At 49.5% G+C, this 18,992-nt stretch overlaps 1 protein-coding gene across 1 annotated transcript; it reads left to right on the plus strand.

The window, feature by feature from the left end:
* Nucleotides 1–383: 383 nt before the first annotated feature.
* On the plus strand, nucleotides 384–18,158 carry PLA2G4B (phospholipase A2 group IVB). The gene is made up of 20 exons (XM_031952144.1): nucleotides 384–777; nucleotides 2,396–2,465; nucleotides 3,014–3,150; nucleotides 3,830–3,961; nucleotides 4,241–4,281; nucleotides 4,676–4,718; nucleotides 5,464–5,527; nucleotides 6,077–6,207; nucleotides 6,883–6,963; nucleotides 7,497–7,534; nucleotides 9,097–9,232; nucleotides 10,809–10,945; nucleotides 11,935–12,157; nucleotides 12,343–12,460; nucleotides 12,814–12,951; nucleotides 13,532–13,636; nucleotides 13,862–14,041; nucleotides 14,599–14,765; nucleotides 17,265–17,451; nucleotides 17,616–18,158. The coding sequence occupies exons 1-20, from the start codon at nucleotides 769–771 to the stop codon at nucleotides 17,819–17,821; spliced, it is 2,343 nt and encodes a 780-aa protein (XP_031808004.1). The 5' UTR covers nucleotides 384–768; the 3' UTR covers nucleotides 17,822–18,158.
* Nucleotides 18,159–18,992: the final 834 nt, after the last annotated feature.

Consider the following 18,992-nt stretch of genomic DNA (forward strand, 5'->3'; position numbering starts at 1 on the left):
ACCTGCCTCCCAGCTGGCTGTCCCCCTGGGAATCACGATGCTGCCCGCCTCTCACCTGCAGCAAACCCAGACCCTCCCTCCACCTCCGCTCCTCACGCCTGCCACTGAAGACGCCTTATTTCCCCAGAGACCTGGCGCAGCCTGTTTTCCTGAAGCCCTCCCTGCTTGTTACCGTGGAAGAGCCTGGGGCTGGCACACTCTTCTCGGGTGGGCCTCAGTGGTTTGAATCAAGGCCGACCCCCCAGATTTTGAAATGTAGCTCTCACCCATACCAAGAGGAGCCTGGAGTTTCTAGGTGTCCTTTCTGGAGTCCCCTTCCCGACCTGCTGATTGTTTCCAGTGCCACCTCAGATCTTCCTCTCTGGATCCTGGATCCTGGATCCTTTCCTGGGAGAGGAGGGAGGGATCTGTACAAAGAGACAGTCTCAGCTGGGCAAGGGGATGCTTTTTTAGCTGTAGACAGAATAGGCGGCTCCTATCTTTTGGGAAACTGAAGGGGGAGACCAGGATGAGCCAGACAGCGAACCCACTCTAGCTCTTGGCTCTGGCTCAGCTGTGTGTGTGTGTGTGTGTGTGTGTGTGTGGCCTGGCCCATTTGTAGTACAGGTGATTATTTCAGAAATGGGTGTGGGGTTTGAGCCAAGGCCCAGGTAGGTGGGAGGAGCTCTGAGCTATCTGTGACATCCCTGGTCTCAGCGTACCTACATACCTAGGCTTCGCGGTGGTTGAAGCTACCTCTTGCCTGGTGCTCCAGAGGATTTCAAAGGCATGGCTCTGGTAAGGACCTATCAGGGAATCAGGGTCTCAGAGAACCATGTCTCACTGCCGGGCTTTTCTGGCTTCAGAGTTGAACTTGCCCATGTTTATTTTTCTTCCTCAGTGGACCAGGACCACATAGAAATGCTGTCTCTCTTGGAGGAGTTGTCTCTGTCCTGCGTCCAGAGTCAGGAGCAGTGTTACAGCAGAAGGAAGAGGGTGGGGTGAGGGGAAAGGAGGAGGAGGAGAGCCCACAGGAGGCAGGGATGAAGGCTCTAAGGATGCTTAACCAGGAGACAGGAAGATTCAAGGGGAGGTGGGGAAAATGTTTTCAAATATTTGAAAGGTTATTAATGTGGAAAAGTTGGATTTTGTTCTGTTTGGCTTCAGAGGGCAGGACTGGAAGCAATAGGTGAAATGGCAAAGATGCATGTTTAGGCTTGATATTAGATATTGGGTAGTTCTATTAGAGCTACCTGAAAGTAGAATGAGCTACCTCAGGAGGAGGGTTTCCCCTTCCACTTAGCAGCTGTTAAAACAGAAGCTGGAAGACCACTCGCCAAATATATTGTAATGGGGGTTCTTTGGGAGTATGGTTTGGTCTGGATAGCAACAAGGGTCCCTTTCAAATCTGGGATTCTGAGTTTTTGGGACAATGTATATATGTGTGGGGGGGGGGGTTCAGTCAAATTTAAAAGTTAGAAAGTCCCTTGGGTGTCCACAGACTCCAGATAGAACTTCTTGGGACCAGGGTTATTTGGTTTCCATACTATCTGAGGCCTCTGGCCACCAACTTCCCAGGGCCTCAGAAGGAAATGAAAGACTTGCCTTGCAGATCATCCTTTGTGACTCAGCAACTCCTGCTTGGGGGTGTGGGAGCCTTAGGGCTGACACGGGGCGAGCCTATGTTCTTGAGGGAGTTTTTGTCCCTGCTGTCTGTCACTGATAATCTAAGGATAAGAGGGAGGGATAGGTGGCACCCCAACATCCCTCAGGCATGTCAGGACAGGTGTTGTTACCTCATTGGGGGTATTTGTGGCTGGGAACCTCCTTCCAGAGCCAGACCTCACAAAGGCAGAAGGAGAAGCTACAAATGCAAAATTTGGGGGAGATGAGATCCCTCTAATACTAACATTTACTAGGCACTGGGAACACAAATACAAAGAATGAAACTGAGTTGCTTCCATGGAGTTCTCCATGGCTTATCATCTGGCCCAGGGTCAACAAAAAGGGACATTACCACCACCACAATTAACCCTTTAAATTACCATAGGGGCCCAGGACCAAGACAGCAACTTTTCCACCCTACCCTTTTCAGTCTTAATTTTGACAGCAAATAATCTGGGCTCAGTTATAAAATGAAAGATGAGGGAGAAAAAGAGAATGAAAGGAAAGAAAGATGAAAGAAAGAAAAAAAGACAAACTAAATTGAAAGAAGTGGAAACCATAGGTCAACAACTTCATCTCCCAATTCAGGATTGTCCAAGTGCAAGACAGTGGTCGAATACTTACCTGTATGGGCTGGGTGTCCCCTGTGGTATGCTTCTTTGGGTCTGCTGAAAAAAACAAGGGGTTGCCCCAGTCTCCATCAGCCTCCCGTAATAATACAACACTGCTCATTTGCCTCTCTCCCTCATAGCCCACCCCTGGTAGCAGCCTGCTCTCAGTTCGTGTCCTAAAGGCTCATGGCTTCCCCTCCAAAGATATATGTGAGTATGGAATTCCTTTTCCAGCCCCTTCCTCCCCTGTCAGTTTGATGGCCCTGAACATAGCCAGGAGTCAGGACTAGGACTGCAGCCAAGGAATGGTGAAAAGAGAAGAGGGCTGAGGCTGACTTGGAGCATCGGGCAAGGGGTGCACCCAGGGCAGGCTGGGGGATCTGGGGAACTCTGACTTCCACTCATCTTCCTTATCGCCTTGGCCCGGGTACAGATCTCCGTGGTTCATTAGAGGGCCTTTGCTCTCCTACACTGGTCGGGAGGGGACTTGGAGTCTTTGGTGGAAGAAATGGGAAGCTGTGATACCAGAGCCATTGCTACACCATGAAGGCATAGTGGGAAGAGCTCTGGATTTGGAGTCAAAGGGCTTTCAGTTTGGATTTTGCCTTTGCCATTTAAAATCCACGTGACTCAACTTTTTTGGACCTCAGTTTCCTGTCTGGAAAAAAAGTGGGGTTGGCCTAGATGATATCTAGGAACCTTCTGGCCCTTGATGTATGACCCACATTTTATAAATGGTGTTCCCTCTTCCTCTTTAGTAACCCCCTCTGACAGCTATGTGAGCCTGCGGCTGCCCACAGCTTCAAGTCAAGAATTTCGGACGCGTACAGTAAGGAACTGCAACAATCCTGTCTGGAACCAGACCTTCCGCTTCCGGATCCATAGCCAACTCAAGGTGCCCCAGACAGTTGCCCCTCTCCCCACTCAACACACACACACACACACACACACACACACACACACATGCTATCTTTTTTTTTTTTAAACATCATCTTCATTTCAAAATGTGTCTTTCCTTCCTCTCCATTTAGGGAGTTACTTCTTATAAAAAATAACTTAAAAGAAGAGACACGGAGAGATGTGGAAGAGACAGGGGAGAAGGAAAAAGGGAGAGAGAGAGAGACAGAGACAGATAGAGATAATGGTGGGGATAGGGAGCAGTTCAGCAATACAAATTCCACAGATTGATCAAGTCTGACAGTATATGCAGTGCTTCATATTTGTAGTCCCTGACTTTTGCAAAGAAGAAAGGAGCCTACATTCATTCATTCATTCAGTGAACACTTATCATTGATTTCAATATTTCCTCCTACCATTTGCAAGGCTCCCAATCTCCTCCCTATTCCTCCTGTCAAACTTCATTTTATTTTGATTTCTTTTCTCTGCCTCCCTCACCTCAGATCCTTTCTTTGAACACTTTCGTTTTCTTCCTACCTCCCTTCTCATCTGTACAATAGATTTAATGGTAGTCCACATCTTGGAAGGTCCCTGTGAGGATAAAATAATGATGTGTGTAAAGCACTTTTAATATTTTAAAGCACTATATAAGTGTGATTATTGATGATTATTCTTAGAATATGCTGGAGCTGAAAGTGTTTGACCAAGACCTAATGACTCAAGATGACCCCATATTCTCTGTGCTCTTCGATGTGGGGACTCTGAAAGTTGGGGAGAGCCGGCGGGAGAGCTTTACCCTCAATCCCCAGGTGAGGCTATGTTCAAGGTTCTCTTGGTAAGGATGGAAGCCTTTCCTCCTTCAAATCCATCTATTTCTAAGCTCAAGGGGTAGTTCTATTTGGGAGTACCAGAGGGAAAGAGAGAGTTACTTTTCTCTCCTCACAAGGAACCCCAGTCAATTTCTGATTCTGAGTCTGATTCTGAATCTCAATCCCCCTCTCCAGCCCATCCCCCTCCAACATACACATACACCCCCCCCACCCCACCCCACCCCAGCTCTTTTCCAACTGATTTTTTTCTCTCCCAAGGGCAAAGAAGAGCTGGAGGTGGAGTTTCACCTACAAAGTCTGTGAGTCTGGGACTGCCTGGAGCTGCTAGGACTTCCTGGGGTAGCCCAGTGGGGTACCAGGCTGCCATAATTCTGTTATTTATTCAGTGGAGCCTTTGCCCTCCTAAAGCTCTCCCAGAATTTTCAGGAACTGTAGGATAATTTATCTATGGGGAGGGGCCATTGATCATTGGGAAAGAGAACATGGAGTCTCAGTAGGGGATCCCTTATGGGGCTGTTTCTTAAATCATGGAAATTGAAACTAGAAGGTATCTTAAAGATTATCTCCTCACCAGTCCTCATTTTATAGAAGAAGAAATTGAGGTTTAGAGGAATTAAATGACTTGACCAAGGTGCTGCATTGAAAGCTAGTGGCAAAGTCAGGATTAGAAATCAGATCTTTTGCTCCTTTCAGCCCAGCATGCCCTGAGCAGCTCATCACCAATGGTGTCCTTGTGGTAAGTCAGTCTGCCCAGACATTAAGTTAAGCCCCTAAGGACTCTTCCCCTCCCTCCTCCCTGTCACCTCCTGCCTACCACCCCTTGTTCGAGGTCCCCTTGGAGAGACCCAGAGGTAGGGAGATTTGGACTTGGGTACTGCCTCAGATACGCTGGCTCCATGATCCAGGACAACTTCTCCAATCAATTCCATAAGTCGTTTCTAACTCGCTAAGATGATAAATTGCAGAGAAGATGTAAATCTACATTGGTAGAATGAAGCTTCTCATATAAGAATTCTCTTTATCAATGAAGTCATAGGTCCATGTCCCTATTTGTGGGGTGGGATTGGAGAGGATGGGATAGAGTTGGGATAGAATGGGATGAGGATAAGATGAGATGAGATGGATGGGATTGGATGGGGTGGGATGGGATGGGCAGGTAATCCACGCCTTCTAGTTTGGTATTTAGTTTCTAGCTTCCTAAAAGGAAGCACAAAGGAGAAGATGTAGTCCCAATACCACAAGTATTCAGGTATGCTGGGAGCAGGGATGTTTCAGGTGATTCAGATCTCTTCCTTTTGTCCTTGGTCTTTTCTCAAACTCTATGTCCATTTAGGACCCGAGGAAGATCCCTAGTTATCTGGGCAAGTTATGGGGGCAAAGATAACATGGTGTTAGGGAATCAAGAATAGAGATGGAATGGTTAAGAATGAAGCACGGAGGGATTGGGAATTTACATCTGAGCTATTCTGTTCCTAACTCAGGCCCGAGAGCTTTCCAGTTTGCATGTTCAGCTAGAAAAGAGAGAGAGCATACGAGGTAACTCAGGTAAGCCTCCTTTATTTACCCTCAGGCTACATCCCCTGTTCCCATAAACCCTTAACTTCCAGCCCTGTGAGCTAGCATCTCTAGTTGGGAATCCAGGCAGTATAGTGCCATAGAAAGAGATTATCACTCAATATAAATCACTTAATCTGTCTGGGCCTGTATCCTTATTTGAAAAATGGGAAGATTGAATCTTGATCATAGAATACATCAGTGACCTTTAAGGTCTCTTTCAACTTTAAATCTCTGATCATAGGAAGAATTGGGTTTACATCCTCTGGCTCCTAGCTCTAGTGGTCCATGGATTATTGTAGCCAGGGTACTTCTTTGAAGTACTGTTGGGAAACAAAAGAGGAATGGGACTGGGGAATGTGGTCATCTATCAAACTGTAGATAGCGCTTTATTCCTGGCACGCATTGGCAGGGGGCTGAACAAGATCATTATGGACAGGGCTTTCCCAGGGCACCCCTAGAGTCCCGGCCTTAGGGAGAGGGAGAACTAGAGTCATTTCCCCTACCCCCTCAGTCTTCCTTGTGTTTTCTGTGTTCCAGAGTCAGACGGTGGAGTTGAAGCCCTAGTGCTGGGGTCCTATGAGGGCAGCCAGACTGTCACATCAGGCACCAGCCCCATCCGTTTCCACTGTCCAGCTTGCTGGGAGTCAGAGCTAAGTGTTAAGCTCCAGGTAATGTTCTTCACCTCCCAGGAGAACAGGAATGTATATATGTATGTCTATTAAACACTTAATATGTGCAAACACTAACACTGTTAAGCATCAGGGATAGAAATAAAAAAAAAAAAATCCCTGCTCTTAAAAAGGACACACTCTAAAAGCAGGTAGATAACATATATATAGGAGGTTTCAGCTTCAACTCAGATAGAAAGGCCCAGTGGTCCTCAGGGCAGAGCAGCAAAGGAGATGGTAAAAGCATCTTCTTGAGTGTCATTTCCACTAATGAAACCACAAAGGTTTCTGGTGTTGAACTATTTTATGGTACAAAGGACTTTGGTGGTAGGAACGTTTCTTTCTGGGTTTTTGGTTTTTTAAGCCTGCAGAGGAGGTGGAGGGCTACAATACTGTGGACATCTCCCCCCAGGGATTGCTTTTGGGATGATGGAGCTCCAAATCCCCTTCACGGCAGCCCTACTACCAATCCTTTTTTTGGCGGCTATCTCCCTTCTTTCCTCTCCCATTGCTCTTCTATAGAATAAGAAGAGCACCTATTACTGATAGCTCTGTGACCTCCCACCTTGTGTTTCTACTCTGTTCCCACCCCATCGACATTAGGTTGGAATGAGATTGAATTGGGGTTGAAGTGATAGTTTGTTCCTTCACGTAACTCATCCTTGCTTTCTTCAGGGCTCTTCTCAGGAGGCAATGAAGGTGCCACTGAACTCTCTACCTTCTGGTCACACCGTGAAGGTCACCTTACCCACAAAGGTAGGAGCCCCAGTACTGTTTCTCCCAAATGACAAAACTAATCTGCTTGGGCCCCAGAAGGCCTTGTCACATTTATTTTTTCTTTATAAACTGTAAAGTTTTGGTGATGTCTTTGATTTTTGTCTTGATATATCTCTCTACATTTCCCCTTCCCCCTCTACTTGCCCCAATGAACTCTCTCTCTTGTGACTAAGAATTATACTCTATACTTTTACTTTAAAAGTACTGCCCTGTGGAAAAGAAAGAACACGTAAAGATAGTAAAAAAGCAAAGTAGTTGCCACAGATTGAGAATGGTTGAACAGATCACTTATATACTCTTAGAGCAGATTCCTGGGGGCGGTTAATGGGAAGAGCATTTTCTGTGTAGCCCAGATTTAAAAATCCCTCAGACCATGGCCATCACTGAAGGGGGTGTGCTGGGGTTTTGGTGAAGTCAGGGCATAAGGCTCAGTGACTGTGATTCAGGGCTTCCAGGGAGAGGGAGGCTGGAGTTCAGGTTTGATCACTGATGAGAATATTCATGATTTTCAGGAACCTGCCCTGATGATGCAACTGAAAACTGAGAAAGGGTGAGTGTCTGATTGCCTGTGGCAAGAGGAAATGGAGATAAAGGGAAGCAGAACTTGGAGAGGCTCATTGGGCAATGGAGAGTCATCAAGGTGGGAGGAGCACAGGTGGTAGGGGAGGCTGCCCAGGCCAGACTGAAAGAAAAAAAGAGTATGAATGATTCTCTTCACAGGATGTGGGGAGGGACTCTGTAGGAATGGAAGTTTCTTGTCTTCTATTTCTTTGGGTAGTTGGGAGAGAGGTACAAGAAAGAAGGATGAGTAGGTGCAAAAAGGAAGATCCACAATAGAGTCTAATTTCCTATTAGATCATATAAACCATATGCAGATAGAAGAAACTGACCCCAGTGGAGGGAGGAAACAGCCTTTTTGCTGCTTGTTCATCCATCCGTTAACATACTGCTAAGTACTTCCCAGCATCAAATCCTTTACTATACACAGAATTCTGTTAGGAAGGCCTGTGTTCTACTGTCCAGACAGACACTTGCAGCCAGCAAGCACAAAGGCGGCATAATCAATAAATCCCACATCACATTTATTGAAAGCCCAGGACTCTGAGCTCAACTGTCGAATCTTAAATTGACATGCTTGTTTATTGACCAGCACACCTGATTTTACAGCTCATGAGCACTTCAGATGGTAGGCAGGAGAGCTCCTTACCTCAAATAAGTTGGCAACCTGAGAATTAAAGAGAAAAATTTGGCCCTTCTCTGTTCTTTTAATTCAGTGTGCAAAGGGAGGGCAGAGGGGGTGAGTTACTTCTGTGCATGTTTATGACTGAGGATTATTTAATGAAAGTTTTTATCTTCAAAATATATGCATGAATAATTTTCAACATTCACCCTTGTAAAGCCTTGTGCTCCAAATTTTTTCTCTTTCTTCTTCCCACCTCCTCCCCTAGATGGCAAGTAATCAAATGTATTTTAAAATACAATTCTTCTGTACATATTCCCACAATTGTCATGCTGCACAAGAAAAACCAGACCAAAAAAGTAAAAAAAAAAGAGAGAGAGAAAGAAATCAAAATGCAAGCAAACACCAACAAAAAGAGTGAGAATGTTATGTTGTAAACCACACTCAGTCCCCACAGTTCTCTCTCTGGATGCAGATGGCTCTCTTCATCACAAGTCCACTGGACCTGGTTTGAATCATCTGATTGTTGAAGAGAGCTACGTCCATCAGAGCTGATCATTGTGTAATCCTGCTGTTGTGGGGTACAACCATCTCCTGGTTCTGCTCACTTCACTCAGCATCAGTTCATGTAATGACTGAGGATTCGGAAATCAGCCTTGTCAGGCAGAGTTAGAAGGGGGAAGGGACAGTGTTTTGCCGGTTCTGCAAGGTGCCATTTGTATGGATTCCCAAACAGAGGAAGTAAGAAAGGAATCAGGGAACAGAGTAGGGCTGTGGGTTAGTCTGGAGGCTGGGGGGGGAGGGGGCAGTTTCCCCGCTCTCTAAGAGTTCCTTCAGGAAGGGACTCAGAAGCGCGCCCCGCCCTCCCCCCCCGCCCCCCCACCCGCTCATTTTAGACTGACTTGCGGCATTCCAATCCTTGCCTGTTGTAGCCCCGAGGAGCTGGCAGTGCGCCTGGGTTTTGGGCTGTGTGAGCAGGAGCAGGCATTTCTAAGGAAGAGGAAGCAGGTGGTGGCCAAAGCCCTGAAACAAGTGCTACAATTAAAGGATGACCTGCAGGAGGATGAGGTTTGAAGGCTGGGCCTGCATGGGGATGGGAGTGGGGGTGGAGCCAGGCTGAAGCACCTGACCAAACCTGTATCTTCCCTGCTTGTCAAGCAATGAGCCAAATTAGGAGCATCCTAGCCAGGGGGCCTGCCTCCCAGCTCTCTGTCTGGGCCCCTTGTGACGTGCCTGTGGCTTTGTCGGAGGCCCCCGGGAGGTTCTTCCACGGTTGTGATTTGGGAGAGAGATCACTTATCGGGTCTCAAGTCTAGCAGCTAATCCACATGGATGGATGGGTGGATGGGAAAGCATTAAGCCTTTATTAAAAGAAAACCATAGGGTTTACAATAGGAAAAAGTGAGACAGATTATTCCCCTGAGGAGAAGGGGCACAAGAGAGTATGGCAAGGGGCCTTAGTGTGTTGCAGTAGCAACAGATCCATCAGCAGGTCAGGTGTTAGTGCCCTGGGGATATGCAGATGCAGCAAAGGGGCAAACAGTAAGGTTTTGCCCAGAAGCAAGAAGTCTACTTGGATAGTGAGGGCAGGAGGGACTCCATTTTCCTGAAGCTTATATCTCATTCCCAGCTCATCTGAGGGGTAGGAATAGACATGCTACTTTGTTTACTCACATGATTGGGTTGTAGGAGACCTGAAATGGAGCTCCTGGCTAGGGCTCATCTCTCAGCAGAGGAATTTCCCACACTAGGATTCCCTACAATGATGAAATCAAAGTGTCTTCCCCCTCATTCTCCCCTCCCCCCAAATTTTGGGAAACCTAGGTATATATATATATATGGCTTTCATGTCCTCTGCTTTTAAGTTCCAACTCCCAATTTTATATCCCTTTGTCCTATTGGAAGCACCTCCATAAAATTCCATTTTGGGATTCTTGGTAGAGCAGCCAAGCAGGTATTCTACTGCTTCGTAGATAAGCTATTTTAGAAATGAATCCCAGACCCACCTGAAGGTACAGATATTTTTTTCCATAAGGAGTTGTCTCAGGAAGTTTGGACTAATTAGGGGTCATCTCAAGGGGGATAAAACTAGTTCCAGATCTTTCATTTTCAAAGGTTGAGAATGGACCAGCAGGTGACTCTGGGGAGTCTAGATTGTAGAAGATTCCCCTTTGTATGGGGCAAGGGTGAGAGGAAGTAAAGGAGGACATTGTTCTGGGGTTCTTAGAAATAGAGTTTTGTGGGTGCCCTAAACTCTTTGATGCTCTTGCTGACTTCAGCAGCCTCCCAGTATTCTCCCCAAGGACCAAGTCACAAAGTAAACTTGGAGAGTCTGGTTGGAATTTGGGTGGAAAGATCATTGGCTCTGGAGTCAGAAGACCTGGGTTCAAATCCTACCTCTGATGTTTTCCATCTTGGGTACCCTAAATGAGATATATTATCTCCCTGGGCCTCAGTTTCCTTATTTATAAAAAGAGGAAGTTGGAGTTCTGAGATTTTTTCCAGGTCATCAAGTCTAGCTCTATAGAGGTTGAAAAGAGCCCTTTGACCTTGTCCTTAGCTGAAGTCTATGCCTGGTGCTCGGCATTCCATCTCCTGCCTTACAGTTGAATCAGAGGCCTCATAGGGCTACTTCCATTCTCAGGTTCCAGTGGTGGCCATCATGGCCACAGGAGGCGGGATCCGGGCAATGACCTCCTTGTATGGGCAGCTCTCGAGCCTGAAGGAGCTGGGGCTTTTGGATTGTGTCTCCTACCTCACAGGAGCCTCAGGTTCCACATGGTGAGCAAGGGCGTGGGCTGGGCTGAATTAGTCTGGGTGCTAGCCAGGAGGGCTGGGGCAGAGTTAGTCAAAGCTAGAGTTTATCTCTCTGGTTTATCGCCACATCTGCCACAAGCACATTATGGGAAAGGATGTTAGAGGGAATTTGCTCCATGATAAGATAGCACATCACCTCCAGGAAATTCTTAGGTCTCCTTGACCCAACAAGACTGGAAACACCTCCAGTTCTCTGCTAGATCTGATCAGAAGGGGTTAGTACTGGGTTTCATATCCAGGAAAGCTTGCTTCACTCATTCAAATATAAGCTCTTTGGGGGCAGGTACTGACTTGCTTGTATTTGTAATCTCAGTGTCTGACACAAGCCTGGCACTGTGTAGTAGGAAAAAAGGGAGGGAATGAGCATTTATTGTGTCTATTATGTACCAAGGATTTTGTGTGGCACTATATAAATAACTCATTTGATCCTGATACTAACCCTGTGAGGGAGGTGCTATTATTCCCATTTCACAGTTGAGAAAATTGAAGTAGACAAGAGTTTAAGTGACTTGCCCAGGGGTCACATAATTAGTAAGAATTAGTGTCTAGTAGCAGTAGACTAATAGTGTCTGTGGCCCCTCCAGGCCCAGTGTTCTATCCATTCTACCACCCAACTGCCTCTGTTCTTTTCCTACTTCCTTCCCCTTCCCCTTCCTTCCTTTCTCTTCCCTTTCCTTCCCTTACCTCCCCTTTCCTTCACTAGATATTATCAACAAAAATTTGAAAACTTATTTTTCTTTCATTCATCAGTGAGCATTATTTAATGCTTACAAGTCCTAGACACAATGGTAAGTGCATTTCTGCCTCACAGTGTGTGTCGTGCACTCTCCCTTTCTCATTGCAGTAGGAATTAGCCAGGGAGGGACCCAGTGATTTTTCTCCAGTGGGCATAAGGTTTGGACACAGTCACGGGATGACGCCCTCCCTCTCCCCCCATGCCCACCTTTTCCCAGGGCCATGGCAAACCTTTATGAAGACCCAGACTGGTCACAGAAGGACTTGGCAGGGCCCACGGCAGCAGCGAGAGCACAAGTGATCAAGAGCAAACTGAGCATATTGACCCCTTCCCGGCTGCAGCAGTACCGGCAGGAGTTAAAGGAGCGGGCCCAGCAGGGCTACCCTTCCTGCTTCACTAACCTGTGGGCACTGCTTAATGAAGCCCTGCTGCACGATGAGGTGGGAAGGGGATGGGGCAGCCAGGATTCCTCATGGCTCAGGGAAGGGAAGGGTACGTGCAGTATGAGCCAAACCCTTGGTTGCCAGAGGGATAGGGATTTATGGGATGGAAAGGGGAGAAAGAAGATAAGGACTCTGGGTACTTAAGAGGACATGGACTTCAGACCGATAATCTTTCCATTTAGCCCCATGACTACAAGCTGTCTGACCAGCAGGAGGCACTGAAGCATGGCCAGAACCCCATGCCCATCTACTGTGCCCTCAACACCAAGGAGAAGAGCCTGAGCACCTTTGAGTTTGGGGGTGAGTGGAAGGGAGTCAGCAGGTCTGGCAGATTGGGGGTGGGGTGGCACAGAAGATAGGTAAAGATATTGGGGGTGGGGAGGAGCAGGCCAAAGGAAAAGAGGAAGCCGGGAGAAAGAAAATGGCTTTCTCCCTGAGTCTGCCCTCTGCCACCCATTCGCTATCGACAGTTTTGTACTCTGAGCTTAAATCCCAGCCCAGACTGAGGGGCCTGGCCCAGGAGGGGGCCTTTTCTCTCTGGGAGAAGGTAAACTCCCTGCCCTCATCTCCAACCAGCAAGACTACAGTTCTCACTCAGGCAGTTCTTAGCCTCTCACCGTTGCAGGTGAGTGAAAATGTGGCCTTTCCCATAGAATGGGTGGAGTTCTCCCCATATGAGGTTGGCTTCCCCAAGTATGGCGCCTTTGTCCCTGCTGAGCTCTTTGGCTCCCAGTTTTTCATGGGCCGGCTGATGAAGCGATTACCTGAGTCCCGGATCTGCTTCTTGGAAGGTAAGGGGGAACAAAGGGGATCCCAGGCAATCAAGAGGATTGAGGGGATAAAAGGGAGAATGGGGCTGCCACGGGGGAGGGTCATTCACCTTTCTTTGTCGGGATCAGCTCCTGAGCTACTCCTTGGGAGTGCCCTTGGCTTCAGGCAGGCAAAGGAAAAGGTTGGATTTTGTCTGTGGTGTCTCCAATACATCTTAATGGTGGTCTTATTTATGGTTTTGTTAATGGAAATGGCATTAAAGAGGATTCATTATCTTCTGCCTATTTCTGTTCCCTAAGGGCCACGGGGCTTTCCAGCTGACTTAACAGTTGAAATTGCTTTAATATGTTGTTTCCCCCATTAAAATCTGAGCCTCTGGAGAGGGACTGCCTTTGCTTTTCTATTTTCTAATTATATCCCAAGCTTAGCCTCATGCTTAATAAATGTATATCCCTTCCTTCTCTCTTGTCCTCCCTTCCTCCCTCACTTCCTTCCTTCCCTCCTTCCCTCCCTCCCCCCTTCCCTCCTTTCTTCCTTCCCTCCCTCCCTTCCTCCCTTCCTTCTTCCCTCTCTCCTTGCTTTTTCTCTCTCCCTACACAGGCATCTGGAGCAACCTTTATGCAGCTAATCTTCAGGACAGCCTGTACTGGTCCTCAGAACCTGACCAATTCTGGGATCGCTGGGTTCAGGATCAAAGCACTTTGGGTAAGTTCTGCATTCTTTGGCTAAGCCCTTGGACAGAAGGGAGATGGAACTTGTGTAGGGCCCTGTGAAAGGAGAAGACCCATGAGTCTTAAGAGTGTACCTCTTTCCAAATCTCCTTCTGGGCCTCCCCTTCTTCACGGGGATGGGGGCGGCAAAGAGCAGCGTGCTCCTAGCACAGGACAAAGACCTTGGGAGTCACCAATTCCTTCTCCCTCCAACATGCAGACAAGGAGGGAACTCCCTCTCTGAAGATGTCAGAGCCTCCCTGCACTACAAGCAGGATTGCCAAATTCTTTACGGACCTCCTGACCCGGCGCCCCTTGGCCGAGGCCTCTCACAACTTCCTGCATGGCCTGCATTTCCATCAGGACTACTCTAAGCACCCTCATTTCTCGGCCTGGAAAGGTACCTGCTTCCCTTCTCTTCTCGGCTCAGGCGGACTTCTCTGTTCCCTTTAAGACCCTTCCCTCCTGCCCTGTGCCTCTCTCTGCCCTTCCCTGCTGCCTGATCCACTCCCTAATTTCTGGTAACAGCTGCTCTTTGGGAGGCCTGTCCTGGGATGAGGGAGATGGGGAGGGAGGAGCTTCCGAGGGAGGACTCTTATCATTTAAGATGGATTATTTCCCTAGCCCAGGGCCCAGCACATAGTAGATAGTCAATGTGTGCAGACTCACTGATTCAGCCCGGGCCATCTCTTGAGAGGCAGTGTGGGCTAGTGGACTCTGCATTTGACACATCTGGCTGGTTTTTTAGCCTGTGTCCTACTCTGTGAAACAAGGGGATGGGTTGACTTGGTGATTTTGGGGCCCTTTCCAACTCTTAGTCTGGGATTGTCCCAGAGCTTTCTTCTCTTGGGGCACCCGTGAGATTCTTGCACTTCCCCTGTGAGGGACAGTCTCTGTGAAGTGGGAGGGTTGGGTGCCCTTAAGCTGGCCACAAGCTGTTCCTGCTCTCCTCCCCAGGCACCAAGCTGGATGGGTATCCCCACCAGCTGACGCCCATGGAGCCCTACCTCTGCCTGCTGGATGTCGGCTACTTCATCAACACCAGCTGCCCTCCCCTGCTGATGCCCACCCGCCAAGTGGACCTCATCCTCTCGTTAGACTACAACCTCCAGGGGCCCTTTCAGGTTAGAGACGGAAGAGCCTCAGCAACCCCCTTCCCTCCTCCCCCCCCCCCCCCCCCCCCCCCCCCCAGCCATGTGGACTGATGGGAGGAATGGGCTCCTGGGGAAAAAGTCTGGGAGACAAGACCTGAGAACGAAATAATGATGCTGCTGCTGTTGCTAATGATGATGTCTGGCATTTACATAGCACTTTAAGGTATGGAAAGCATCTTCACAATTATCTTGTGAGGTAGATACCCTTCTTATCCCCATTTTACAGATGTGGAAACCGAGGCTGAAAGTGGCTTGTCCAGGTCCCACAGCTATTTCACAGTGACTGAGGTAGAACTTGAACTTAGGTCTGCCCTCCATATTCATCCAAATCTAGCCCTTTCTATTTACTGTGCCACTTACCAGCAAGCAGCCACAAAGACATTTACCTCCCTGCTGCTCCTCACAGGGCTAACCTTGGTTATCAGCAAGCAGCCTCGGATGTTGCGTTTTTTACCTGCATCCTCTCCTTGGCTGAGGTTGCCTTTGGTGATAGCTGTAGCTGGGTCTATCTGACCCCAAGCTTGGAAAGGCACAGCTCTGCTCACTCAGGGCCCATAAAATGTTTGGGGGTAAATTTCATTCATTTACTCTCTACAAGTTGGTACAGTCTAGTAGACCGGGAGCTAGTTTGGGAGCTAGGATGTGGTTTCTGGAGTTACCTCCCAGACCTGTTTGCTCATGTGATCACCATCTAGTCACTCTGCTGCCTCAGGCAGCTCATAAGCTTATTAACCTACAACTGCTGATAAGCATCAATGAAGGGCGTTCCCTACACAGATAAAATCACTAGTTTGAAGAAAAACTTATGGGGGACTCAACTAATTTCCCATTGGGCAACTCAGCCTTTTCCTGCCTCTTCTTTCCTTCCCTTCCATTCCTCCTCCCCTCCCTCCCTCTCTTCTTTCCTTCCTTCCTTCCCTCCTTCCTTTCCCTCTCTCCCTTGTCCATCCTTATCTGTAGGTGTTCTGCCCAAAGGAATATAAATATGGATTGCTAGAACCTCCCAAGATATCTTGGCCTTTATGACCTAGATTTCTTTAAGGACTGTGCCCTAAACCCAAAACACTCTGGCTCTCATTGGTCAACAGCAGGTCCCAGCCTGTCTTATTTTGTCATTCTTTGGTCCTTGATTGGCTCAGAGTGAATAGTAAATAGCAGTTATTTCTGCTTTACTCAGAAACTCTAGGGGTCTTCCCCTTCCAGATTGATTTTTTTTTTCTTGACTAGGTAAAAAAAATGTTATTTTCTGCTTCTTATTTAGCCTTAATCACTGATTGGGTGTTGCCTCAGTCAAATTTATCTTAAAAAGGCCAAGGTCCCCCACTACATCCAGGTCGTTTCCAGTCATCCTGGTCTATAGCTGGCCACTGGACCCAGATGGCCCTGGAAGAGAAAGTGAGGCAGGTGACTTTGCACAGCCCTGCCCCACTTAAATTCATATCATATATCACCTTTCTGATGTCATTGGTCCTCTTTGAGAATGAAGGACAAACAACAGCAACAATCCTGACCCCTATAGCAGTCACACACCATGGATCTAGACTGCCAATATCATAGGAACTCCCTCCCCCCACTCCACCCCCTGGCATCCCCCAGTCTCCCCTACAGGAAGCCTGCCCCCTCCATCTTCATTCTAGTGCCTTCCCTTTGCCAATCATCTTCAGTTTATCCTGGATGGGGCTTGCCTGTACACTGTGGTTTGCATGTCGTCTCCCTTTTTAGACTGAGAGCATCTTGAGAGTCTTTCTTTGTATGACCAGCATTTAGTCCAGAACAGAGTAGGCGCTTTGTGAGTGCTTACTGATTGACTATATCTTCCAGACCCCTTTACAGTTTTCAGTATTCCAGCATCAGTATTAGGAAGAAGTTGATGACTCTTTGATGAATTTGAGGATTGTGATATAGAATGAATAAATCAGGGGATCTGTGTTTGAAATCTGGCTTATTGACTGTGTGACTTTGGACAAGCTCTTGCCTCTCTGGCCCTCAGTCCCCTCATTTTGCGCAGGCAGTTGGGGTTAAGTGACTTGCCCAGGGTCGCACAGGTAGGAGGTGTTAAGTGAGCTTAGATTATTACTCGGAGGCCCCTGACTTCAGGGCTGACGCTCTATCCCCTGAGCTACCCTGCACACCAAGCTTCCCTGCCACTCCAGCGTCTTTGCCAAGAAAACCCCAAATGGCGGTACGAGGACCCATCCGACTGAAAGGCCTGCACAGCAAAGGCCTCTTTTGGCTCTGGTAATCTGGGCCAACTCACACTCACGATGTTTCTTTCTGTGGGGCGGTCAATTTTAAAACATCCCCAAATAAAACTTGAGACTCCTTTTCCCTTTTAAAACTAGCAGGTGGGGCCCAGCGTCCTGGGCCTGGGCTCTGGCTTAAGCCTGTTCAGCTCGGCCCACGAAGCCCAGCCTGACTTGCCGAGGCTCTGTGGCCCTGCCTGACTTTGGGCCCGCTTTACACTTCCAGCAGCTGGAACAGGTGGGCCGGTACTGCAAGCAGCGGGGGATCCCCTTCCCTCCCATCGCCCCGAGCCCGGAGGAGAGGGAGCGGCCGCAGGAATGCCGCGCCTTCGCCGACCCCGAGGCCCCGGACGCCCCTGTGGTGCTCCATTTCCCCCTGGTCAACGCCTCCTTCCGGCAGCACTCGGCCCCGGGTGAGACTGGGGAGCGCCCACCGCCCCGACGCCTTCCTCCGGCCCTCCCCCGGCCTTGCCATTTCTCGTCCCCGCCCTTCCCCGAGGGGCCCTCAGCTCCCCCTCTGGCAGTCCCTTCTGCCCGCCGCTCCCCTCTGCTCACCGTGGCCGTCCCCTCCCTGCAGGAGTCCCGCGGAAGCCGGAGGAGATGGCCGCCGGGCAGGTGGACTTGACCTCCCCTGGCTCCCCTTATCATTACACGAAGCTGACGTACAGCGAGGAGGAGGCGGACAAACTGCTCCGCCTGACGCGCTACAACGTCTGCAACAATCAAGCGCAGATCCTGCGGGCGCTGGCGGAGGCCGTGCGGCGGCGAAGGCGGAGAAAGTGACGGGAGGGCGGCCGCGCCAGCCCAGCGGGGCCTTCCCCAGCCCGGAGGCTTCCCCCGGGGCCCAGGCGCCGAGCGCCGCGCGGTCCCCCGGCCTCCAAGCTCCCTTCAGTCGGGGCCTTCCGGGCTTTTCTACCTGTGATCCGACCCTGGGCAGTCTCGGCCCGCTTGCGCCTGCTTCTGAATCTCCTCCCGCTTTGGGCAGGAAGGGAGAGGAGGGCGGGCAGCGCCGCGGAGCCTCCGGGCTGTGCTCGGGGCCCTGCTTGGGGAGCGCAGGAGGCGAGGCGCGGGGACGCCGGGCCCCAAGCCCCGAGCCCCGAGCCCCGAGCCCCGAGCCCTCTCTGGCGGCGGCCCGCCGGCCGGCCGGGAGTGCCTGTGTGCGCCTGGGAGCCGGGAGGCGGGGAGAGGCAAGGGGCCGGCTGCTTCCTCTCATGGGGGGCTCTTGGGGTGTAAGGAACCCAAGCCCTGGGACCTGTATTCCGCTGGCTCTCGTGGGGCTAGGGCAGGGCGCGGACCCTGATAAAGCCTGAGGTGTGATCGCTTTCTCAGCTACCCCAAAGGATCATTTTCCCGGGAAGAGGACCGGCCTAAGGCGGACATTCATTTCAGCCCAGATCTCAGTGCTGCCCCTTTCCGCTGGGGGGGGGGGGGTTGTCAGTGGCAGAGGAGTGGGAAGGAGTATCAGAGGGGGGGGCTTCACTCCGGGGAGCCTGGGCCTGGGCCTGGGCCGTTGGCAAGTCCCAAGCAAGGAGACGCACAGGAGTTATGGCCGAGGGGGAGGGTCCAAGAGTCGGGCGGGACTGATATAATGGGAATGATCCGATGTTACTTGGATCTTTTGGGACAAATCACTTAAGCTTTGAGGGCTCCATTTTTTCGTATTTCTAGAATGAAGGGGTTGGGCTTCACAATCTGTAAGGTCCTCATGATTTTCTGATGCTCCGGTTTCAGGCCACATCCAGCCTCCCACGCGTCTTCTTGGCCAAACTGCTCACCTCTCCGAGCCTCAGTTTCCTCCTCTGTAAAATGAGGACTCGGATGAAATGATCACTAAGGTCTCTTGTAGCTTCTAAGGTTATGACTGCCTGTCTTCAGGGGTCATCTGGTCCACACCCTCCCGAATTATGGATCTCCTCTACAACAGCCATCGGGAATCACAGTGCTTATGACCGAA

This window comes from Sarcophilus harrisii, chromosome 2 (assembly GCF_902635505.1).
Source record: "Sarcophilus harrisii chromosome 2, mSarHar1.11, whole genome shotgun sequence".
NCBI classification, from domain to species: Eukaryota; Metazoa; Chordata; class Mammalia; order Dasyuromorphia; family Dasyuridae; genus Sarcophilus; species Sarcophilus harrisii.